The sequence below is a fragment of the Staurois parvus genome, unplaced genomic scaffold, assembly GCF_062004578.1.
Source record: "Staurois parvus isolate SC_StPar_1 unplaced genomic scaffold, SC_StPar_1.0 ptg000225l, whole genome shotgun sequence".
Classification (NCBI taxonomy): domain Eukaryota; kingdom Metazoa; phylum Chordata; class Amphibia; order Anura; family Ranidae; genus Staurois; species Staurois parvus.
The window spans coordinates 4,055,095-4,081,780 of NW_028318021.1; the positions used below are offsets into that span (position 1 = coordinate 4,055,095).

Here is a 26,686-nt window from a genome sequence, read left to right on the forward strand (position 1 = left end):
ACTCATTGATAGACCCTGCAAGTATAGAAAAAATACCTGTCTCTGCCAGAAATTCAATCTGCTACTAAATCTTGTTGTGTACTGACAACACACAGCATTTTTGTGGGCCAAGTGTTGTCAGTCCTGCCCAGTGACTTACTGGACGCTAAACTTCTCAACAGATCCCACTCTCAGATCTCCACAACATAAAGGCTAATGATTCTGTAGTCCAAAATGAGAACCATGTGGCTCTTAGAGATAACACAGGAATTTGGAGAGGTAACAGAACAGCTCAGAATTTCTGACAAGATCAACAGGTTTTATTTTTTATTAGATATTAGAAAATGCTTCCAATGATACATTAAACAGACCAAAGGGGAGCAGATACGGTTTTTAGAGTTTACATACACTCTAAGCCTAGGTTCACACTGTCACGTGTGATTTGCACAGGAATTGCATTTCCTGCAGCACATCAGTGTGAACTGGGACTAAAGTACAACTAAAGGGAAAACTTTTTTTCTAGTTTTAGATGGTGAGGGATTAGAACCCTTGTCAGTTTGTATCGTGCTCTGTGTCCCCGCTAAGCAGATTCACCTTCTCTATTTTTCCTGTTTACCATTATAAGTGAAAGTAAAAGAACTCCTAAATTTTTGGGTTGTCCCCAGAAAAATAATAGAGGGGAAATCTTCCAATGGGGACACTTCTTCTGGTGACCTGGGAGTCCACAAGGAATTCCCTTAATTTGCAGGGATTTCCTCTCACTTCCTGTTTGGCTATGGGACAGAAAGTGAAGGGAAATCTCTGCAATGGGACTCAAATGCAACAAAAATCTGACAGGGGTTATAACCCTCCCTTACTCTAACCAAAATGAAAAAAAATTTTTTCCTATAGTTCTACCTTAAGTAACTGTTCTTTGCACCTTAATTGTTCTGCATGAAAAGATAAAACATTGGATAATTTGCAAACTCAAATTAGTGTCAAAAGACATCCTTGGAAAAGTATAAGCAGCAGCTTTTGATGAGGTACATAATAGATTGAAATCTGATTTGGCTAATTTGAAAGCTTCAATTTTGGATATAAATAAGTGAAGTACCAAAGGGACATTGAGGACTATGAAGATGGTATAGTATATGAAGTCAAAGTAAGGTCATTTATTGATAAAAGAGCTTAAAATCTATATTAAATACAGGGGAAAATTGTGAACTTTAGTTTTGTTGAGACTTTCTTCACAATCAGATGCTTCAGAAACAAATTAGGCTGGATCATTATAGGGATGATAGAGAAACTGAGCTGTCAAAAAACTTGGAAATACCAAATATTACATATTCCCAAATGGACTACCTCCAAAAAAGATGCAAAAAAAAGGTGTAAAAAGAAATGATGGGCAGGGAGAAGATGCCAAAGGCAAAAAGCATTACACACAACGTAAAGAAGAACAACAACATATAGCACTGGGTAGTGTCTTGAACCTATCTGATGTTGTTTTGACAACTGATGAACTCATTAAATCTGAATTTTACATAACTCAACAACCTGAGAATGACGAACGTATTTATTCATATAGTTTGGCCATTGATTGCTTTCAAAAGTCAGTAGAAGATCTGGTTGCTTTGAAACCTTGAACCAGATATAGAGGTTTTAGTAACATCCTATTGGAAGAGTCTAAGGCCATTCAATCTTTGAAGATGGATAACTAAACAGTTATAAAGCATGTGAATGGTGTGAGTATGTTATAATTTTGAATGCAGATGATTGCGAATGTATGGACCCTGCCATAAGCTGAACTGTCCTTTGGTCAAATGTAGTATTTGCAGCTAGACCATAGTCAACCTAAGTCCTTATTGTTTACTTTTCCCTGAGGATTTTCCTAGACATGATTACTTCTGCCTGCTGCTGTGGAGAAGTTAGAGAGAAAAGACACAATGTAAGGAGTTATAAATATATTTAATGCATAAAAAAAGTTCCAGAATTTATTTGAGCTTCAGGCATTTGGCTTCAGGCGACTTGGAGTGGAGGTGTGAACCATCTCCATTGAGAATAATTGATTTTCTCCTCAAGCGTTTTTGAGCTTCGAGCCACAAATGGCTAAGATGTGAATGGGGCCTTAGAGGTTTTTTTCCAGGGATGCATGCTGGAGAAGGAGATAAATATATTGAGTGGCCTCCTAGAAGGGCTTTTGCCTGGGTGTGGGGGATCCTTGCCTTTACCTCTCTGGCCTGCTACCTGGAGAGGATGTGAGTCAAGTCTTTACCTCCCAGACCTTCTGCCTGGGCTGCCTGGGTAGGATATGAGAAGAGTGTCCTTGCTTTTGAGGTCTGCTGCCCGCAAATTACACAGCACCAAATCCAAGGCTGAAAAACATGAAATTGGTCCTGGAAGCTTTTTGGTTTCTATGCAGAGTTGCCTCTGGTTTTGCATTCTCAAGTTTAGTAAATCTCCCCCAGTATGTCATAATTCAGAGAAGAATTTTACTCTTTTATTTAAAAAAGTGTAAGCCACGGGAGAGAGTATGAGTGAGTTATCTAAGATGGCAGCACACTCACCCACAACCACTATTTTTCTTCACCTGTACAAGGTTCATAAGCCTGGAAGAACATGACGTCAGAAAAACAAGGACTTCTCTGTTAATTAATGCTAGTAAAGGACTGTATCAAATATGTCATTTTTAACCATTGTCACTTTAAGGCTCGGTATGTCGGAAACTTTTTAGCCTGTGAGTAACTTTTTTTGTATGTTTTTCATGACATAAGAAGGGAAACCCTTTTTTGTGCAACGTTTAGTGAGTTCTGGCTTTTGAATGTCAAGGCAGTTTTGAATCTGATTTAAGGCTATGAGAAACTTCTTAGTACATGCATTTTCTTTTTACATCAGCATTTCTTTATGTAGTTCATGCTAATGTACCAATGTACCATGAGCTATAGACAGAATTACTAGCAGACCTGAAAGTTATTTTAAGGGTTCCATGTTTAAAAAGGTTCTTTACAAATGATTTTTATTGTTTTGCATTAGTACAAACATTTGTGTGGATCAGATCACATTTATCAGTCATATTTTGTATATGTGCCAGTCAAACCATATAAAATATATACAGTATTTCTAGGTCACCAACTACGCTAAAATTGTTGCCATTTACTGCTTTTTTTGAACATTTTAAACTTGTAGTGTGTAACTCCACGAATCCATGGTTGACATATCATACTGTGGTGTATCCTATATAATCAGATAGAGTACCTGTGACCCATGGCTATGTGGCCAGCTAGAATATGAACAGTTATGATAGAAAAAGGAAAAATAGATAAAAAGTAAGTAGTAGAAATAGTAGAATGAAAACGAAAAATGGAAAGAAGATTGAAAAGAGTAGTTTCATGTCAAAAAGGTTCTGAATGCTGTTGTAAAGTATGACCTCCGTGACAGAACTATATCCTGTGTTAAGCTGCAGACATTACAAGTCATGAAGCTAACATGATTTGGGTGATCTATAAAGTGTTGTACACATAGTTATGCTGGATCTGGCTTATTTTTTTTATTAAAAACTTACCTGGATTTGTTTTTATTCTTTATTTTGTGGTACCTCCCTGAAAGGACACAGAAATAAAATGGCTTAAAATTAAATTTATGAAGTGTACATTATCTAAAGTAACCATATACCATGCTGTCTTCCACGAATACAAAAGTGCCCAAACTATGATTTTACCTTTTTCAAGAAGGAATAGGGTAAATGGAGCAGCACAGTGGCTAAATGGTTAGCACTTCCACCTGGCATAACTAGGGTTGTTGGATTGAATCCCAACCACAACACCACCTGCCTGGTGTTTGCATGTTCTTCCTGCATGGGTTGCCTCTGGGTAGTCCAGTTTCCTCCCACACTCCAAAGACATGCTGGTAGGTTAATTGGATCCTGTCTAAATTGACCCTAGTATGTGTATGTATGAATGTGAGTTAGGGACCTTAGATTGTACACCCCTTGAGGGTTAGGGACTGATGTGAATGTACAATATATACAGTGGGGCAAAAAAGTATTTAGTCAGCCACCAATTGTGCAAGTTCTCCCACTTAAAAAGATGAGAGAGGCCTGTAATTGGCATCATAGGTAGACCTCAACTATGAGAGACAAAATGAGAAAAAAAATCCAGACAATCACATTGGCTGATTTGGAAAGAATTTATTTGCAAATTATGGTGGAAAATAAGTATTTGGTCAATATCAAAAGTTCATATCAATACTTTGTTATATATTCTTTGTTGGCAATGACAGAGGTCAAACGTTTCCTGTAAGTCTTCACAAGGTTGGCACACACTGCTGCTGGTATGTTGGCTCATTCCTCAATGCAGATCTCCTCTAGAGCAGTGATGTTTTGGGGCTGTCGCTGGGCAACACGGACTTTCAACTCCCTCCAAAGGTTTTCTATGGGGTTAAGATCTGGAGACTGGCTAGGCCACTCCAGGACCTTGAAATGCTTCTTACGAAGACATGTTTGGGATCATTGTCATGTTGGAAGACCCAGCCACGTTTCATCTTCAATGCCCTTGCTGATGGAAGGAGGTTTGCACTCAAAATCTCACGATACATGGCCCCATTCATTCTGTCCTATACATGGATCACTCGTCCTGGTCCCTTTGCAGAGAAACAGCCCCAAAGCATGATGTTGCCACCCCCATGCTTCACAGTAGGTATGGTGTTCTTTGGATGCAACTCAGCATTCTCTCTCCTCCAAACACGACGAGTTGTGTTTCTACCAAACAGTTCTATTTTGCTTTCATTTGACCATATGACATTCTCCCAATCCTCTTCTGGATCATCCAAATGCTCTCTAGCAAACTTCAGACGGGCCCGGACATGTACTGGCTTAAGCACTGGCACTGCAGGATCTGAGTCCCTGGCGGCGTAGTGTGTTACTGATGGTAGCCTTTGTTATGTTGGTCCCAGCTCTCTGCAGGTCATTCACTAGGTCCCCTCGTGTGGTCCTGGGATTTTTGCTCACCGTTCTTGTGATCATTTTGACCCCACGGGGTGAGATCTTGCGTGGAGCCCCAGATCGAGGGAGATTATCAGTGGTCTTGTATGTCTTCCATTTTCTAATTATTGCTCCCACAGTTGATTTGTTCACACCAAGCTGCTTGCCTATTGCAGATTCAGTCTTCCCAGCCTGGTGCAGGTCTACAATTTTGTTTCTGGTGTCCTTCGACAGCTCTTTGGTCTTCACCATAGTGGAGTTTGGAGTGTGACTGTTTGAGGTTGTGGACAGGTGTCTTTTATACTGATAACAAGTTCAAACAGGTGCCATTGATACAGGTAATGAGTGCAGGACAGAGGAGCCTCTTAAAGAAGAAGGTACAGGTCTGTGAGATCCAGAAATCTTGCTTGTTTCTAGGTGACCAAATACTTATTTTCCACCATAATTTGCAAAAAAATTCTTTCCAAATCAGCCAATGTGATTGTCTGGATTTGTTTTTTCATTTTGTCTCTCATAGTTGAGGTCTACCTATGATGCCAATTACAGGCCTCTCTCATCTTTTTAAGTGGGGGAAATTGCACAATTGGTGGCTGACTAAATACTTTTTTGCCCCACTGTATATGTAAAGAGCTGCATAAATTTACAGCACTATATAAGCACCTATAATAAATAAATCTACAGGTGAAATTTAATTTCTCTTAACTTTTAGAATAAACTGTGTGTATTGCTCCTAAATCATAGATGAAGGCAAAATGCCAAACTGTATGCTAAGGAGAAATAAATATTCCTCCTTTTTGACAAATCCCAAAATACACCACATACCTGTCTATGATCTATGTAGATTTATTATTATTATTTATTACAGGTACTTATATATAGCACTGTCAATTTACACAGTACTTTACATATATATTGTACATTCCCATCAGTCCCTAACTCTCAAGGGGCGTACAATCTAATGTCCCTAACTCACATTCATACATACACATACTAGGGCCAATTTAGACAGGATCCAATTAACCTACCAGAATGTCTTTGGAGTGCAGGAGGAAACCCACACAGGTACAGGGACAACATGCAAACTCCAGGCAGATGGTGCCATGGTTGGGATTCAAACCAACAACCCTATTACTGCCAGGCAGAAGTGTTAACCATTTAGCCACTGTGTTACCAGATCTTCCCTGTGGGGTCCTGGGTGCTACACAACCTCTTCACAAAAGGTCTTCTGGAACTCTGCACATTTGCAGTAGATTTCCCATTCATTCCTATGGTGAAAGCCATCAGTTGTAAGGCTCATTTCCTATGGGAAGCCTATTAAATGTTGGGCTCAAAAAGTGATGGTCTTTCCATAGGAATAGATGGGAATCCCACTGTGCATGCATGGACCAGCGGGGAGACTTTCCTTGTTGTATAGCACCTACCGGCCCCATAGGAAAGATCACTGTGGGCGGTGGACAAGTAAGCAGGTAACCCTGCTTGGTGAGGGGATCCGGCATTTTAAGGATAACTTATTTATATCGCTAACTTTTAAGCCTCTGATAGCCCGGTGTAAGTTAAAGAGTTTAGGGATGTCATTCACTGACTCCCCCTAGCATGTAAATAAGGGCTGGTTTACACCTGAAGGTCATGCTTGCAAAATGCATCACACTATTTAATTTTTTTTTATTTGTTAGAACTTTGTTAAATGTTGCAAGTTTTATTCACACTGCGACATTGCAAATCAGCAGTTTGTATTGCAAAGTAATACAATTTTGATACAAACAAATATATGTGATAATAATAGTGAGACAGCGCTCAAAATTTCTTGCGAAATAAAGTGTATGAAAAAATATGTGCAAAACACCCTAAAAAAAAATCAATCAATAAATAAATAAACTTTAAAGAAAATTTTTAGGGTGTTTTGCACATATTTTTTTCATATACTTTATTTAGCAAGAAGTTTTGAACAATGTCCCAGGATTTGTATAACATTATTGCAGACTGTGTCATCTAGTGACTGCAGCTGTTTTAATAAATTTAATTTAATCCGACTGGCACAGATTCCCTTAACTTTTGTACAAACAAATACATGTTTTGTATTTTTTGGATTAGGTAAACAGACCATTTAGTATCAGCATAGGTCATATTTACCTTTTGAGGCTCTCTCTATTGATTTGAAGATAGTATTGTCTCAATACTAGTCAGTTACACACAGATTGCCAACAACCAGGCAAGTAGTGCTGGTTGTTTTTAAGAAAATCTACCGTGCATTGCAGTCATACACAACATCAGTTTGTACACTACATTCTCTAAAGTGTATGTTTTGTAGCCACAACCTTTTGTTTTGTTTTTTCTGGGTTAAAAAAACCCTATCCAGCCATCTGTCTGTCTCCTGCTGTATGATGTCCCTTTATTTCCTGTACTGATTAAAAAAATGTCAGGAATTCTCTCTTGGTTGTCAGGAACAAGTGTTGTCATTGAACGAATTCCCCTCTTCTCTTGTTCTGGTGAACTCTAAAATATTGTGACAGTGGTCAACAGAACAAACAAAGGGTTGAATCTTCCCAATGGAGACACAAGTAGCAATCAAAACTAAACAAAAGGTCTATCCTTTTCCACTTATTAAAAAAAGAAACCTTTGCCTTAAAGTGGTTGTAAACCCTTACTTATACCCAGTGTACCTGTTGTACCTGTGTAGCTACAGTCTTCACTTCTCTACATCCCTTCAAAGTGCTGAATTTAAAATGTTTGGCTGATCTGTCAAAAAAAGGGGGCAGAGCACTGAGGTTACACTCTGCAGAGCTCAGTGAGGGGAGCTCTAAAAGCTGATGATTGGAGGGAAATGACACCCCCCCTCCACACAGCACACAGGAACAGAGCTGAGGCTGTCAATCAGGTGGAGGTCCCTCCCCTGTCTCCTTTTTTATCTTGGTGTCAGAAAAACTCGGCAGAAATGACTCATGCTGATAGCAGAGGAACAGAGCTGCAGACAGAAATGACACTCAGTGTTCTTAAAGTGTTACTAAACCCAGGACCCTGCATCCACTATATCTGGCCCCCCACATGAAAAAGAACATGGACGTGCAATTATTATAATAAATATAAACTGCTAAATACCTTATCTCTTAAGAAGTTAGCGCAGTCTTGTGGTTTCTATCAGTGTCTAGCAGAGCTCTAGCAAAAACTTGTGGGAGGAGTTTCTTTCTGCTCTAGAAGGATGCAAAACTGTCAGGGCAGGGCTGTGGAACGGACAGGTAGGCCTAGTGGCAGGGTAACGCACTGGCTGACGACAACCACCACCAACAGACTGAAGTCCCTCAGGGCGCGGAGTCTAAGTCCCAGGCTGCCCTTCACCAGGGCCCCTGATGGTGGGGATGGACTTGACGCAACCAGGGACCAGGTCGCGGCCCCCGAGACACCCCAGCTGCGGTAATGGCCGCCGCCAATGGCGTGTAGTTGGTGAGAATGACAATAGCGTAGTCAGACAAGCCGGGTCAATAACAACGGGACAAAACAGTACAGAACAGTAGACAGAGAATCACAGGTCACGGGCCGGGTTCAGCAACGGAAGGTCAGATCAAAGGGAAACGCAGAGAATGGTCTTAGTCACAAGCCGAGTCAGAATACCAGAAGAGTCACGAGCGTATACACAGAGCTGTAGCAAGACAAAGACACAAGACACAAGTGCAAAGAGCATGTGCAGATCCCAGGCTTATATGTACTCAGCCACACCCCTCTGGGGGATGGACCTCAGAGACCTGAAGGCATAAAAGATTCCCATCATGCTCAGCAGAAATCCAAGATGGATGCTAGCACATGGAGTAACATAACCTCTGGGAAAAGGTAGGACCTTGACAGTACCTCCTCCTCAAGGGCCCCTCCGCGGCTCAACAAAAGGTTTCCGAGGAAAGCGGGTATGAAACGCGCGGAGGAGGGCAGGAGCATGGACATCCGCGGAAGGAACCCAGGAACGCTCCTCGGGACCATAACCGCGCCAATGAACCAGGAACTGTAATCGGCCGCGCACCAATCGAGAGTCCAGGATCCGGCTCACCTCATACTCCTCATGACCGTCAACCCGAATGGGACGGGGCCGAGGCAGAGAGGTAGTGAAGCGATTGCAGATCAGAGGTTTCAACAGTGATACATGAAAGATATTGGAGATCCGCATCCCAGGTGGAAGGGCAATCCAGGATTGGGATGAGACAGTATCGGAGCCGAAGCGAAGGCGGATTTCAGAGCCTCAAAAGCTACGATGGCCTCGGATGGCCACTCGTGAGGATTGCTGCCCTTCTTGGTTAGGTCTGAGAGAGGTTTTGCCAGCGTGGAGAAATTTCTGATGAATTTCCGATAGTAGTTGGCAAAACCCAAAAAGCGCTGAATGGGCCGAAGGCCATTAGGACGAGGCCACTGCAGAACTGCCGAAACCTTCTGAGGGTCCATGGAGAATCCCTCCGCAGAAATGATGTAGCCTAAAAAGGCAACTTGGGATCGATGGAATTCGCACTTCTCAAGTTTACAAAAAAGTTTGTTCTCACGTAATCGTTGCAGCACCTGCTTGACATCCTGGATATGGGACTCCATGGAGGCAGAGTAAACCAGGATGTCATCCAAGTAAACTACCACGCACTGCTGCAACAAGTCACGAAGGACATCATTTATGAATTCCTGAAAAACTGCGGGCGCGTTACACAACCCAAAGGGCATCACCAGGTATTCGTAGTGACCGGTTCTGGTGTTAAACGCGGTCTTCCACTCATCCCCCTGTTTGATCCGTACGAGGTTGTACGCCGCCCTAAGGTCAAGTTTGGTAAAGACTGTTGCCCCCTTAAGGCGGTCGAACAACTCAGTAATCAAGGGAATCGGGTAGGCATTCTTAGTGGTGATTCGATTGAGACCCCTATAATCGATGCAAGGCCTCAATTCACCACCCTTCTTCTTTACAAAGAAAAAGCCCGCTCCTGCTGGGGAAGTAGACTTACGAATGTGCCCCCGGGAAAGCGCATCCGCAATGTACTCCTCCATGGCCTTATTCTCCGCAACCGAGAGAGGATACACCCTGCCACGCGGAGGAGTGGCACCGGGTTGCAAGGATATGGCGCAGTCGTAAGGACGATGAGCAGGTAAGGCACCAGCGCGTACCTTATCAAACACGTCCTGGTACTCCCCATAATCAGTGGGCAACGCAGAGTCTGAGGAGGCACACAACACCTTAACCGGCCCACGGATGCACCCGGCCCCACACTGTGAAGACCACGAGAGAATCTCGGCAGTTTGCCAATTGAAGGTTGGATTGTGCATCTGGAGCCAGGGATACCCCAAAACCACCGAATAGTGCGGAGAAGAAATCACCTGGAAACAGGCCAACTCCCTGTGAACAGCCCCAATAGCTACTTCAACTGGCATAGTCTCGTGGGTAACCTGCGGTGGTTGCAGGGGCCTGCCATCTATCGCCTCGAGAACCAATGGGGTAACTCGAGCCTGCAGGGGAATGGAGTGCTGGGCAGCAAACGAGCTGTCCATAAACAACCCGCCAGCCCCAGAATCTACCAACGCCTGGGCCGTCACCGAGCCCTCTGCCCAAGAGAGGACAACGGTGATCAGTGGCTTATCTCTGCGGAACGCCGGGGACGAGGAGACTCCACCCAAGATCTGTCCCCGACAGGATCTCAGGTGCGAGCGTTTCCCGGACGGACCGGACAGGACTGCCGAAAGTGCCCACCAAGACCACAGTACAGGCAGCGACCCTCCCGACGCCGAGCGGCTCGCTCTCCCTCGGAAAGGCGAGCAAACCCCAGCTGCATGGGCTCACCACCAGACAATCTATCCCCAGGAGGCGTGGGAGGAGAGGGAGGAATGGGTGGGATAGAAAACGCAGGTGCCAGTCGATTGGAAGGCCTCCGCAGGCGTTCCTTGAGTGAAGGCCTCTCCCTGAGCCTGGTATCAATCAGGATCAGGAAGGAAATTAGTGCTTCCAGCTCCACAGGCAATTCCTTGGCTGCAATCTCATCCTTCAATGCATCAGAAAGACCCTGAGAAAACGCAGCCACCAGAGCCTCATTGTTCCAACCCACCTCTGCTGCCAGGGTACGAAACTCTATGGCGTACTCGGCCACGGTCCGTGAACCCTGATGCATAGACATGAGCAGCTTGGCAGCCGAGGCGGAGCGAGCCGGTACATCGAATACCCTACGGAAGGCATCGACAAAACCGGAAAACTCGTGAATCACGGGGTCATTCCTCTCCCATAAGGGATTCGCCCAGGCCAAGGCCTTGTCTGAGAGTAGTGAGATGAGGAAACCCACCTTTGACCTCTCAGTCGGAAAAGCGTAGGGGATTAATTCAAAGTAAATCCCCACCTGGTTAAGGAACCCACGACACTGACTCGGCTCACCCCCAAAGCGCTGTGGAAGAGGGGCTGAACCGGTCATACCTCTGGACACCGCGGGTGCCGCATCAGCCGCGGCGGTAGGCACAGCAAGCGGAACAGCAGCGGGAGCGACCACCGGAGTGACAACCGGCCTAATAACACCAGGAGTAAGGTGCGCGGTGCGTGCCAGCAGAGTTTGCAACGCCTGAGCGAACTGATCCAACAGGAGATCCTGTTGATCCAGTCTGGCAACCAACATAGGAAGTGAAGGCGTACCTGCACCGTCAGGATTCATGGCACTTGTGTAATGTCAGGGCAGGGCTGTGGAACGGACAGGTAGGCCTAGTGGCAGGGTAACGCACTGGCTGACGACAACCACCACCAACAGACTGAAGTCCCTCAGGGCGCGGAGTCTAAGTCCCAGGCTGCCCTTCACCAGGGCCCCTGATGGTGGGGATGGACTTGACGCAACCAGGGACCAGGTCGCGGCCCCCGAGACACCCCAGCTGCGGTAATGGCCGCCGCCAATGGCGTGTAGTTGGTGAGAATGAAAATAGCGTAGTCAGACAAGCCGGGTCAATAACAACGGGACAAAACAGTACAGAACAGTAGACAGAGAATCACAGGTCACGGGCCGGGTTCAGCAACGGAAGGTCAGATCAAAGGGAAACGCAGAGAATGGTCTTAGTCACAAGCCGAGTCAGAATACCAGAAGAGTCACGAGCGTATACACAGAGCTGTAGCAAGACAAAGACACAAGACACAAGTGCAAAGAGCATGTGCAGATCCCAGGCTTATATGTACTCAGCCACACCCCTCTGGGGGATGGACCTCAGAGACCTGAAGGCATAAAAGATTCCCATCATGCTCAGCAGAAATCCAAGATGGATGCTAGCACATGGAGTAACATAACCTCTGGGAAAAGGTAGGACCTTGACAAAAACCCCTGAACTCTGTCTGACCAGTGCTGATTGGCCCTGTGCTGATCACATGCACTCTCCCAAGATAAAATAAAAACCTCTCTAGCAATACACACCAAACTGAGCATGTGCAAAATGCCTACGGTTCAGTCTGTCTTAGGAGATAAGAGGTGGTCACTTGAAAAAGGGGAGGAACAGAGAAGACAGGATGAAATGGCCTTTTTACACAATGCAAAGGATTAACCCCTTAGGCTTCACAGTGAGTATAACCAGCATGCTTTACTGCATATATAGATGGATTTGACTGTTGTGGGTTTAGTAACACTTTAATTGAGACAAGTACACACTGTAGAGATGGGGTTGGCAACCTGTTGATTGTGATCTACCTGTTGATTGTGGCCAGTTGAAAGGTAAATCACATCTCTGCATTGCCGAACCCGGGATAAACTGCACCTCCCCAGTGGTGTACTAGGCAGACCAGGGTGAGAAGTCAGGTGAACCACTGGTCCGGACTTCACACTCTGAGCTGGGTGTCTTGCAGTTCTGTACCCTGGGGGGGGGGGGGGGGGGGTGAGAGGGTTATCTGTATTGAGGCACTTGAACTGGGAAGGGGGGTCTGTACTGGGTAGGGGGAGGGCTGTGTTGGGGGGGGGGTCTGTGTTGTAAAGCTGGTTGGTCTGTCCTGGACAGGGGGTTTGTAGGGGGGATCTCTATCATGAAGAATATGGGTGGGGAGTGAATTGAACTGAGCCGAGGGAGTCATTTTAGTAGCACTTTGTAAAGTGGTCCGTGCATTGGGGCTTGTTCACACTACTGGTTGGGGCAGTAAAACCCCCTCAGCTGAGCTGCAATTTTACCATCTCCCAACCACTCCCCCTTTAGCTGCAGCAGCCAGGGGTGCACACACACTGTGGTCACGATGCTTCAGTTACTGGCCGCGAAATAAATCACAGGTCTTTGTTATTGGAGGCTTTATAGTAAATTTCTTTTTCTATAAATAAATAAAAAGGCGCACCCCGGGGATCTTTGATCTCCTTCATGTTGTTCAGACCTCCCCCTCCTAAAGGTTGCCTACCCCTGCTGTAGAGGGATATGCTTTGTTCATATTTCATGTCTGAGATTTACAACCACTTTAACATACAATTTAAGCCTTAGCTCCCTTACTGTAACATGCATTTATTTCAATATTTTCAGTTTTATTTTATTACTGTAAAAGTTGCCCACATGGAAGAAAAATCTATTTGAAATGTATTTTAAAAACATTCTTCCCAAATATATTGCCATATATTTGAAATACTACAATTTTGGACATATTCAATATATTTCAAAATATATTTCAATAAATATATATATATATATATATATATATATATACTGCATGTTGAAATACGTTATTAGAAAATATATGAAAAATATTTTTAAAAATAAATTTCAAATATACTGTATGTCTTTAAAAATACAAATCTACATTTTTGGAATGCATTTACAAATATATGTGAAAATATATGTTAAAATTACTTTTTTATATGTTAATGCAAATCTGAAGAATATATTTAAAAAATATATATTTAAAAAAATTTTTTTTAAATATATTCTTCAGATTTTATAAAACATTTAAAAAAGTCATTTTAACATATATTTTTACATATATTTGTAAATGCATTCCAAAAATGTAGATTTGTATTTTTAAAGACATACAGTATATTTGAAATTTATTTTTAAAAATATTTTTCATATAGTTTGTAATAAAAACGCATTTCAACATGCAGTATATATTTTGAAATATATTGAATATGGCCAAAATTGTAGCATTTCAAGTATATGGCAATATATTTGGGAAGAATATTTTTAAAATATATTTCAAATATATTTTTCTTCCATATGGGTGGGAACCCTCAGTTGATCAGCACAGCAACACAACAGAATCAATAATATGAGTCACTTACATGTAGACAGAAGTCCCACTATAGACACCAACAAAATAATAAGGACCACAACTCCAGCAATGATTGGGTTAACATGGTCACTGTTCAGATCCTCTTCGATCTGCACCATCTGCTGAAATATATGACAATTGAATTATATAGAATGTAACTGTATGATCATTTATTTATTTCAGGTACATATATAGCACCATCAATTTATGCAGCGCTTTACATATATATTGTACATTCACATCAGTCCCTAACCCTCAAGGGGCGTACAATCTAAGGTCCATAACTCACATTCTTATACAAGGGCCAATTTAGACAGGATCCAATTAACTTACCAGCATGTCTTTGGAGTGTGGGAGGAAACAGGAGTATTCGGAGGAAACCCACGCAGAGACAGGAAGAACACGCCAACTCCAGGCAGGTGGTGCCGTGGTTGGGATTTGAACCAATGACCCTAGTACTGCCAGGCGGAAGTGATAACCATCTAGCCACTGTGCTGCCCATCATCATCTTGGCAAACTCATCATCTTTTACAGAAAAACTCTAAATGCAGCTGTGAAAAAGTGTGCAAAAACATCCTCCGGATCCATGAATATTAATTACAGTGTAAATACACCTGATAACATGAATAAAAACTGTGCAATGAAGGCCCAGTTCACACTTGAGGATTTTGTAGTTTGTAGCTCGAAGCTAAAAAACGTTCAACAAGCAAAAACCTATTGTTTTCAATAGTCCTTGTTCACATCTGAGCGTCCTGTCGCTTGCAGCAAAACGCCTGTCGCTCAAAAAAATACACAAGCTACTTTTCAGGCAGAATTGAGCGTTTTTGTCCCAATAGACTTCAATAGAAACACCTGAAAAGTGAGACATGAGCTTTTTTGGAGAATCTTTTCAAGCGATTTGTTGTGTTTTCTGCTCAAACAGCAGCTCTCATCCCTTTTTCAATAGCATTCCACACCTTTTAGTTGGAAAACGCCTGAAAGATGCTGCAAAAACATGCAATTCTGCTCCAAAAAACACAGGAAAACGCTTGAAAACGTGATGCTTAGGTGTGAATGTCACCTAAAATGATTCAAAAGATTCACAGAGTTAAAACTTCAAAAGGGAGCGTCCCAATAGGCAGAAAGAGTCCTCTGTGAGAAAAGAAAAGAAAGAAACATAGTTGCAAACTTCTCTTTGGAATCCAACGCTGTGAATTCAACATTTGTTAATGCGGAGCTCCAGTCAAAGTTTCAAAAAATAAAAGTCAGCAGCCAAAAAACTGGAGCTGCTGATTTTTAAAAAGCAGACTCTGTCCCAGGATCCATCGGTGTCCTCACCGCAGCCTTTTCACCAGCCGTCCTCACTCCCTGGCGCCAGCATCCTAAGTGTGGGCACCCAGCTCCGACAGTTTGTGGCTTCACAGCTGACTACTCAGTGCATGTGCGCAAGCGGCACTGCGCTGCACTTTCTGAATGTCCCATAGTCTTCTAGGACCCGTCACATGTCCCAGAAGACTATGGGAAGGGAGGACAATTTCCAATAGAGTAATATAGTTTAAAATTATTTATTAAACTAAAAACAAATTCACTCCAGTTTAAAAAAAAAACAAAAAAACAAATCCACTCACCTTTTTAAACATTAAAGTCATACTAAAGTATAAATAACAAACATGTCTATACTTACCTGCTCTCTGCAGTGGTTTTGCACAGAGCGGCCTGGAGCCTCCTCTTCTCAGGTCCCCTGCCAGAGATCCTGGCCCCTCCCTCCTTTCGGGTGCCTCCATAGCAAGCAGCATGCTGTGGGAGCACCCAAGCAGGCGCACTCTTGAGCCGCAACTCTGCGTGGCTATTCACACACAGAGACATGGCTTGGCCCCGCTCACCTCTCCTGATTGGCTCACTAGCCGTGATTGACAATGGCTCCTACTGCTGCCTCAGCCAATCAGGAGTGGGAATCCCCAGAGAACCGAGGCACTCATGGACATTGCTGGAACGGGATGGGGCTCAGGTAAGTGTTGGGGCTGTGGGGGCTGCTACACAGCCTTTAGAACCACTTTAAAGCGGAGTTCCACCTAAACAAAAAAAAAAGTCAGCAGCTATAAAAACTGTAGCTGCTGACTTTTAAAATACAGCCACTTACCTGTCCCTCGGTCCAGCGGTGTCCTCACCACCGCTGGTTTCACTGGCCATCTTCTCTCCCTGACACCGACATCTTCATTGTGGGCACCCGGGTGTGACAACTTGCGGCTTCACAGCCGGGTGCCCACTGCACATGCACGAGAAGCGCTGTTCTTTGCGAATGGCCCTGTCGTCTTCTGGGACCTGTCATGTGTCCCAGAAGACGACGGGGAGGGAGGGGGAGGACAACTTCTGCTTTCGATCGCCTAGGCGAACACAGCGGAGGTGGGAGCCAATATTTAATGGGGAGCGGGGGACAAAGGCTTAAAGTGGAACTTCCCCTTTTGGGTGGAGCTACTCTTTAAGTCAGCATCTGTCAAAGATCCTTAAAGCAGAACGTCACTGAAAATAGGGAGTTCAGCTCATCCTCCTGCTTCTGCTCCTCCTCTGCCATCCTTGGAAACCGTTTATTTTCTGGGAGCGGGTACCTATTTTTGACAGGTACATTTCCTCACTTCTGCTGTGGAAGATTGGAAGTTGGGTCACCTCCCCCCCCCTTCACAGACATGATATATGTCCTAGGAGGCTGTGGTACCAGACTGCAAGCACAGCGTGTCTTGCATATGCACAGTGGCGAGCCAACTGTGAAACAAAGTCACAGCCAAGATGGCAGCACTGGGAACCTGAAGACTGGTGAAGAACTGACCCAGGTGAGACAGCTCTGGACTGCTGGACTTGTGAGTACCTGTTTATTAAAAGTCAGCAGCAACAGTATATGTAACTGCTGAATTGTAACTTTTTAAATGGAAATAGGAAATTAAATAGCGCTCATTTTCATATTATACTCCAAAATTGCAGCATCCAATATGCTCGCCACTCGGCTCAGTGCTGCACATGTGTGGCCTATTTTCCCCATGGTCCCAATGGAAAACCCTTAGCCTGGGGGCTTGAGAGAAGATGGCTTTTCGTTTAGGGCCTTTGGTTAAACGCTGTGCATGTGCAGTCTTGCAGCCCCGCTGCTCAGACAAAAGTCATGTAAAATTGTCTTTAGCTGGCCTGGGGTAAAAAAAGGGGTTATAGCTAGAACAGGGAGGGGAAGAGGGGCAATTAGGATTCATTTGTTTAGTAGTACACTCATACTAACTGAGCATTCCTTGATGTCACCATGAAAACATTTGCTGGTAGTGCAGCTTTCTGATTGGATCATGTACCAACCTGTTCTCCATTTGAGGTGCCTGGAATCATTGCAGTAAAGGGTGTGCTGGTAACATTTCTATGTTCTCGATGATTATAGTCTGGTGCTGAATTAAAATATATAAAAGACAAAACAAGAGTCATTAAATGTAACTGTCATTAACACATTACAATAAGATGTGTTCACTTTTCTTCTGTTGTCTTTTATGCTCCTTTCTATATTACATCAAATCTATATACAGAGCTTTTGGTCATGGGCTTTTATTGAACACAGTATCATCATCAGTTGGCCTAGACTAGTGATCTCAAAACTGTGGTCCAGGGGCCAGATATGGCCCTTTGCTTGCTTTTATCCGGCCTTTGAGGCATTATTCCATCCACTGACTCCAACATTATTCCTGCCAGACGCCAACAATGGAGCACAAATTTACATGAATGATAGTATACAATTCCACCCAATATCACTAAGAATGGAGCACTATTCCTCCCAATGACATCAACAATGTGGCACTCTTTCTCTCGCTGACACCTAAAATGGGACACAATTCCTTCCAAAAACACAAAGGGCACACTTCCTTCCAGTGACACCAGCAGTTGGGCACTGTTCATTCCACTGACACCTACAGTAGAGCACAATTCCTCTCACTGACACCAGTGCTGGGATACAATTCCTTCCAATTACACCAACCATGGGGCACTATTCCTTCAATTATCACCAATGGTGAGGCACTGTTCTCCCCACTGACACCAATGACAAGCCACTATTCCACCCACTGACACCAGTGATGGGGCACAATTCCTCCCACTGACACCAATGATAAAGAATTATTCCTTCCACTGACACCAATGATGAGGCATGATTTCTCCCCTAATTCCAAAGATTGGGCGTTGTTTACTCCCAGTGAAGCCAGGACATTTCCTTCTCTGACTTTCCGTAGTTCAGACCCCGTAAAGTCTGAAAGATCGTTAACTGGCCCTTTGTTTAGAAAGTTTGGAGACCCCTAGCCTAGACTGTATCTGATCTTCATGCAATTAGGGTGCTGATGTCTAGAGATGAGCGAATTATTCAAAAATTCGATTCGGCTGATTCGCCGAATTTGCGGGAGAAATTCGATTCGATGCGAATTTATTCGCTGTGAATTTAACTTATTAAAAGGGTTTCTAGGCTTCAGAGAGCCTTTATATTAGTGCAGAACACTGTACCTTTAATTTAAATGCCCTTGGAGTCTGCTGGGGAAGAGAAATAATACTGTCAGTCAGTATGACATGCAGATGAGTGCCGTCGATCTTAGAATCACCGCACACTTCACTCATTTGGGCAGTCACGGGGCACGACGAAGAAGAAGAAGAAGAATGAAAGAAGAATGAAAAGAAGAAGAATGAAAAGAAGAAGAAGAAGAAGAATGAAAAGAAGTAGAATGAAAAGAAGAAGAAGAAGAATGAAAAGAAGAATGAAAAGAAGAAGAAGAAGAATGAAAAGAAGAAGAAGAAGAATGAAAAGAAGAATGAAAAGAAGAAGAATGAAAAGAAGAAGAAGAAGAATGAAAAGAAGAAGAAGAAGAATGAAAAGAAGAATGAGAAGAAGAATGAAAAGAAGAATGAAAAGAAGAATGAGAAGAATGAAAAGAAGAATGAAAAGAAGAAGAAGAAGAATGAAAAGATGAAGAAGAATGAAAAGAAGAATGAAAAGAAGAAGAATGAAAAGAAGAAGAAGAAGAATGAAAAGAAGAATGAAAAGAAGAAGAAGAAGAAGAAGAATGAAAAGAAGAAGAAGAAGAATGAAAAGAAGAATGAAAAGAAGAAGAAGAATGAAAAGAAGAATGAAAAGAAGAATGAGAAGAAGAATGAAAAGAAGAAGAATGAAAAGAAGAAGAAGAATGAAAAGAAGAAGAAGAAGAATGAAAAGAAGAAGAAGAAGAATGAAAAGAAGAATGAAAAGAAGAAGAAGAAGAATGAAAAGAAGAAGAAGAATGAAAAGAAGAAGAAGAAGAATGAAAAGAAGAATGAGAAGAAGAATGAAAAGAAGAATGAAAAGAAGAAGAAGAAGAATGAAAAGAAGAAGAAGAAGAATGAAAAGAAGAATGAAAAGAAGAATGAGAAGAATGAAAAGAAGAATGAAAAGAAGAAGAAGAAGAATGAAAAGAAGAAGAAGAAGAATGAAAAGAAGAAGGATGAAAAGAAGAAGAAGAAGAATGAAAAGAAGAATGAAAAGAAGAAGAAGAAGAATGAAAAGAAGAAGAAGAAGAATGAAAAGAAGAAGAAGAAGAAGAATGAAAAGAAGAAGAAGAATGAAAAGAAGAAGAATTCCAGTACAGCAAAAAGTGTATCTGCAGAGAGCTCCGCTATTTCTGACAGTTCTCTGACAGTTCCTTCACATTTACAGCGGTTGAAACATTGTATCTATTTATTTCTGAATAAAAACATCTGTATCCTAAATGGAAACAAATAGATACAATGTTTCAACCGCTGTAAATGTGAAGGAACTGTCAGAGAACTGTCAGAAATAGCGGAGCTCTCTGCAGTGACACTTTTTGCCGGCTGATCGGGAAAAATTCGATTCGTGCATCCGAAGTTTGCTAAAATTCGGATTCGGTGCGAATCAAATTTTTCCTAATATTCGAAACGAATTCCACTTCGCCAAGTTCGATTCGCTCATCTCTACTGATGTCCCTGTCTGATATGCAGGAAGCACTAAAAAGAAACTTCATATGTGGACATGTAATAGGATTGTGAAAACATCAAAATCTCATCAAAATAATTCAGGACTGATTTTCAGTGACAGACAAAATAAGATCGTATAATAGTTTTCCTTTAAAGGGCAATTGCAGGCAACAGGTTAGGGAGATTCATTCTCTCTATTTGCTCTGTTTACAATTTTCATCGAAGGTGAAAGTAAAGAAAATCCCAAATTTTGGGCTGTCAACCGAAAAGTAATAGAGCAGACATTTTCCAATGGGGACACTAGTCCTAGTGACTTGGGGGTCCCCAAGGAATTCCTTTAATTTGCAGGGATCTCCTCTCACTTCCTGTTTTGACTGTGGGACAGGAAGTGAATGGAAATATTCAGCGTCTTTCCCAGGAGTGGATTGCACCAGCCAGGCTTGAGGCAGGCTGCCTCGTCTGGCAACTGCTGCTGTGTGGCCTCAGGTGGGCGACCTGAAGGCCTGAAGCCAGAGAGAGTGACCCTGGTTCTTCAGTAAACTGACTGAGGTGAGCTGTCCACCAAAGCTCTGTCTGGTATCACTGGAAGGTTTCACCTGGACGATTGGAAGGAGGCAACCATTCTGTCCTTGGGTCTTGTAAGTACTGACATTGAGGAATTTGGGGACTCTGTGTGCTTGCTACCTCCCCTGGTGCTTGATAGTCAGCCTGGATCTAGAAAAAGGGAACACTGGCTAGTGTTCTGAAGAGTACCGTCCAAGTGCTACTAATGCAAAGGACTTTACCAAGCTACGTTACCTTTGGGCTGTCGCAGTCTGTCGTAACTGGCTGATCAGTTGAGGAGCTCAGCCCTGTAACTACTACTACTGCTTAAGGGACTTTGCTCTCTCCTAAACTACTTGTTGCTACAAAGTGAAGGGGGGTCAGCTATCTACTCTCAGCCAAAACATCTACAGTGTTCAAGAGACCAGCTAGATGTCCTCAGTGTGAATAGCTCTGATTTGGAGTATCCTACGACAATGCCCCGTCCCTATCCCCAGTTCTACAATAAACTGCGTAAACAGAACATCCCCTAGACTGGTCTTTGAACACAACGAGCTGAAGTGTGTGTGAGTGAGGAATACACTGTGCCTGGTTGCTACGCAAGTAAAGGGGATCCAGTAGACATCATACAAGCGGCTCCTTTGGGGGTAGCACTACACATTTATACAGAAAAAAATACTTAATACAAAAGTTACAGTTTACCCCTTTTTTTACTGGGGTACATCTTTAGGCTAGGTTTACACTGTCATGGCCTGAGTTTGTTCGAGCACGGCAGCCCATTCATGGCTGCTGTAACTGAATTTCACTAAAAAAAAAAAGGTTCCTGCAGTATTTTCAAAACGCAGTGGCAGAGAAATCACATGGTGCTTTTTCCCTGCAGTTCCCACACCTGCAAACACACTGCGTTTTTAGATGCATGGGGCTGCCATTAGGAATGAATGGCAGCCCTGCGTGTTTTGGCTGCGGATGGTTGCGGGTGTGGGAACAGCTGCGATCCCCGCAACCACCCTGCATAGCGTGAACCTAGCCTAGAACAGTGGACCAGCGGCCCTGTTTAAATGGCACTGAATAAATAGCTATTGGTCCACCAGTTCACCTGTGTAATCATTAGACAGCTTGGTACACAGAGCCACTGTGCCGAGCTGATCAAAGGGGCAGGGTACCATGTGATTGCTGTGACTGATCATCACAATGATCACATGGTATTGTTTACAGTGTTGATCCCTCGCCTACAAGGAAAGGAGTCAGATTAAGTAACTGTCAATGGGGACAGCTGGATTAGCAGCTGTTGCAGTGACACAGGGTTCATTTTGTAATGGTTTTTGATGCTCACCTCCTCTCATACACATACTACTGTATCCATGCTGTCTTCATGTGACCTGTATATTAACCCTTTCACTGCCCTTACCATGCACATCTAAACATTACTCCTTCATCTCTATCCTGCCACTGTATCTGGCCAGTAAAATAACCCCTTCACTCCCCTCCTTCCTTCTCATATGACCTGTACATGAATGTATCTAGTGCCACAATACCAAGCTCCATGTTTAACCCCTGCAATACCAGCATGTTTCATTCACAAATAAATGTGGCAATAAATTAGATCACCTATTGGTGTCTACTTTCCAAGGGGTAATTTTGGGGGTTGGGGGGGTTCTACTATCCTGACATTTTTTTGCTGAGAGAAACAAAATGTTTAGTCTTTTTAGAGTTAACATTAAAAAAAACACCAAAATAAATCTCTATGTCTCAAAAACAGATCTAAAATTAATTTGGACACAGTTTTGCACGACGGGTAACTGTCAGTCAAACTATCACAGCAATGAAACCTGAAGAATGGCCTGGCAATGAAAGGGGCATTACAGACTAGTTAAAACACATGAACTTTATTTAAAAAAAATGTCCTCAAATGTTTAAACTTAAAAGCTAAACTTCAGGCAGGCAAGATACACTCTGAATGCATATAATGACATGTATTTTTTTTTTTTTTAAATGCAAACGATGTAAGCATTTGTAGTCCCTGTACAGCAGAGCTCTGATTGAGAGAGGGAGCACAACTGTGTCAATTACAAATGTGTTAGGAGAAGAGAACAGAGTGACATAGTGGTGAGCTTATTCGTTTGCTGCTTCTCCTTTCACTGTCCAGTCACTGACTGGTGGGGAGGTGGTTGGCATTGCAAGATTTGGAGCAGAGAAAAATCAGGCCTACAGCCCCACCAGACAGGACTGCGCTGTGTAACATAGCTGTGTAAGTCTGAGGACTGGCTGGATAGATATGCAAGCATCTCTAATATATGTATTTTATCTGTGGATTTCACTGTTTGTCTGGTGCTCAGTGTTAAGAAGACAAACCTGACTGGAGACTCAGTCAAAGACTTACCATGCGTGAGGCCAAGGGACCACGTCGTGAGCGCTGGTTTGGTGCTCTTTGGTGCTGTTAAACAGATTTTAAAGGACATATTGAAACTAGCATAAACAATCATAAAAATCTTTCTTTTCATATGGATTTTTTGAGATACACATATTATACTTCGTTTTTACAGTTTAGTTATACTGTGTTTAAAGGAAACCTGTGCCAGGAAGTATAAAAGCTGCCACTTATGACCTCCATGTCCCATAATACTAGCTGTCTAGATGTCATCCTGGTCCAATGGCTTCAGTATTTTATGAATAACTGACCTGGAGAAAATATGCAGATCAGAAATTCTGACTTCACACTCACTTTCCTGATCAGTGTAAGCCGTGTACCCGGGGTGGGCTCCCCAGGATACAGTGAAGTCACGAACGAGGAAAGAAACCCCAACACCAGCTTTTGCCACAACAGAATTTTACTTAGATGTGGCAAATAAGCACAACCACAAATGCTGAAAACATACAATAAATTTACATACACCCAGCCCAAAGGTTGAGACCCTTGTGCTGCACAGCACGGCTTCTGATGATGACGGTAGAAAGAGTAGTAATTTGCCTACTGGCGGGCACAACTAAGCTGCCACACCTTACCCGTTATTACCCTAAAAGAGCAGGAATCAGTGTATGGGTGTATGGTATGGGCTAGCCTGCGGTGCAGCACAACAGCTTACAATCTTACACAAATCTACAGTATTCCCCCTCCCATAACTGGTCCTGTAGCACATGCCTGAGTATTCCTTCTGAGCAAAACGCCAGTCTGGCTTGAGTTTGTGGGATGTTATCAGCCCTCCAATGTGAAATGTCACTTTAAGTTGTGGAGTCCTTCCAATTATCAGTAATAACACTTGTGGCCTGACACAAACAGAGACCCTAACTAACTATAGGCCTGGACTTAGTCTGAAGGCGCCAACACTGAAGTGAGGTGTGTGCACGATCTTACAGACCCGGGTCTGCTTTGCATCCGCTGGTGACTCTGAACAGAACAAATATCTCTCCAACAAGCATACGCTCTCGCCGTATATGTTGCTTAGTTCTTCTGCTCTCATCAGCATTCCTGGCAGCAATCTCATCAGCATTCCTGGCAGCAATCTCATCAGCTTCCTGGCAGCAATCTCATCAGCTTCACTTAGCTGCAGCTCTGGTTACGGAGGGATGCTCTCACACCTGGATGTCATCAGATTCTCAGCTCACACGGCCCCCCTCATTCACCATGCTCTCTTCTTGCTGTTCTCTCTCAACCCTGTGTGAAAACCCCACCTCTTCATGAATATAGAAATATCTATAAAGGGCCTCCTAAAATATTGATGCCAGAGGCTTCTAGACAATTAGTATTTTCGGTGGGACGTCAACAGTGGTAGCCCTTATACACTTAGGGGTCTATTTAGTGGACAAATACCACAACTATTCACACAACCATTACAAATTCTGACTGTATTTTGCTTAAAGTGGTTTTAAAGGCTTTTTTTAACTTAATGCATTGTCGATCCAGTGCCTGCACGTTTGCAGTGGCACTGGTGGTCTTTCCCTCTCTCTCTCCTCACATGGCTCAGTGAGAGCAGCGGGAGCCATTGGCTTCTGCTGCTGTCAATCAAATCCTGTGAGGAGAGAGTGGGGACTGGGGTTACAAAGCACTGTGTGTGTCTATGGATGTATTCAGCTCAGCTTGGGAGTGAGCCTTCAGGTGCGGCTTTCTATGGGGGCGCACAGTGAATAGTAAAAGTGGGAGACTTCAGAAGAGGAGGCTCAGGGCCACTCTGTGCAATACCGTTGCAGGTAAATATAAAGCATATTATTTTTGATTAAAAAAAAATTAAACTTTACAACCACTTTAATGTGTTAAATATGAATAGCCCCAAACTGTGCCACATCCATATTAAAGCACTGTGTGACCGTGTGCCTACCTACCAGTTTATGTATACATATCTGATCCAGTGTATTTCAATTGGGATTCCGGTCTCTAGGTTCCCCCTCTTGCTTTGGGCCTCCGGCAGTTTCATTTGTTTTTCCCCCCTCATATGGGTCTTTTCAGGTAAAAGAATTGAATATAAATCATATGCTCATAACTGATGGAATATAATTTGTGTTGATAATCTGTAATAATTTCTATTGTTATACAGAGATGTTCATCTCTAGCTCCTGATGAAGTGGATTCATTCCAAGAAACGTCAAGCTTTGCAGACTTTAAGAGCTTTGCAGAATTCAGATTGAGATGGAATGTAACTGACTGTGATTTTAAACATGAGGTTAATGAATATGTTATGTTTTAATTGAACTCTGTATGAATAAACTGTGTTGTTTTAAATAAGATAAAAATAGATTTTTTTTGTGTTGATAATCTGTAATAATGTCTATTATTATATAGAGACGTTCATCTCTAGCTCCTGATGAAATGGATTGATTCCAAGAAATGCGTCAAGCTTTGCAGACTTTAAGAGCTTTGCAGAATTCAGTTTGAGATGGAATGTGATTGACTGATTTTAAACATTAGGTTAATGAATATGTTATGTTTTAATTGAATTCTGTATGAATAAAATGTGTTGTTTTAAATAAGATAAAAATAGATTTTTTTTGTGCTGACAAAATCCCATCATGTCATATGTTGAGTTGAGTTGCACCTTAATATGTTGATTTCCTATGATCATAAGCTCCATCTAGTGGCCATAATAAGGTATTTTCCTGACTGAGGAAAATACAGCACTGTGGTCACTAGATGGCGCAGATGATCATAGAAAATCAACATATTACAGAATACAGTCAGAATTTGTGATGGCTGGGCAAATTCTTGTGGCATTAATTCAACAGATTTTTATTAATAGACCCCATAACTATTATGGTAGTACAACCCTCACGATCTGGCAATAAATACAGTATGCAGAACAGTGCAAAACATATTACAATCTGAATTCTGGCCATGTGTCTGGATTAGAAAACTTGCTGAGCAGAATTCCCTTTTTTTTGCCACGTAACACAGCTCACATATAGGTATCATGGGTACACTAAGACTCTGTTCACATATGTGCATTGCGGGGATGTGTGTGTTGCCCGTTGGTTTGCTGTGGTGTTTTCATTTATAAGGACACCCCAATGCACATTGCCAACACAAATGCATTGCAGCACACCATAACGCATAGTAACGCACTGCCATGCGTTGTAGTGTGCTGTGTTAGAAAAGAAAGTACTTTTGGAAATGCTCTCCTAGAAGACAAATAATGCCGTGTTTCTGACTGCATAGCTAAAACTCCGAGGAATGACACCAGACGCACGGGAAGGGAAGCGCTTTATTCCCTAACAAGTCACTAGTTTAAAAGGTATTAAAGCAGATATTATCTGAATACAAGAGGCATGTGTATTCTTAATTGAATCTTGGTGTGCTTTGTGTATTTCTCCCAGATCTGTGCAGTGATCCAGCATGGAATGTTTCCTCTATGCAGGAGCTTCCTGTAATAAAGACTGCTGCTCTCTATCCTTGTGCAGGGTGACTGGTCTTGTATTGGTGGGACTCTCCCACAGCTCTGGTCTCTGCACAGGCAGTGACAATATCATCACTTGTTTTACAAGGTAATATCTGGGTTTGTACAGACAGTTGGTGCACAAAAGTAAATTTAAATCATTTGTGGTTTTTGGGGAATATATTTAAATGC

At 42.7% G+C, this 26,686-nt stretch overlaps 1 protein-coding gene across 1 annotated transcript in view; it reads right to left on the reverse strand.

Moving 5' to 3' along the window:
• The window catches only part of LOC149460579 (uncharacterized), a 186,419-nt gene that overhangs the window by 1,805 nt on the left and 157,928 nt on the right, over window positions 1-26,686 (reverse strand). Inside the window, exons 17-20 of the mRNA XM_089679463.1 lie at window positions 23,014-23,067; window positions 17,451-17,536; window positions 14,149-14,260; window positions 3,518-3,554 (exon numbers count right to left, since the gene is read on the reverse strand). Coding sequence (XP_089535589.1) covers window positions 3,518-3,554; window positions 14,149-14,260; window positions 17,451-17,536; window positions 23,014-23,067 — 289 coding nt within the window. The remainder of the gene's footprint in view (window positions 1-3,517; window positions 3,555-14,148; window positions 14,261-17,450; window positions 17,537-23,013; window positions 23,068-26,686) is intronic.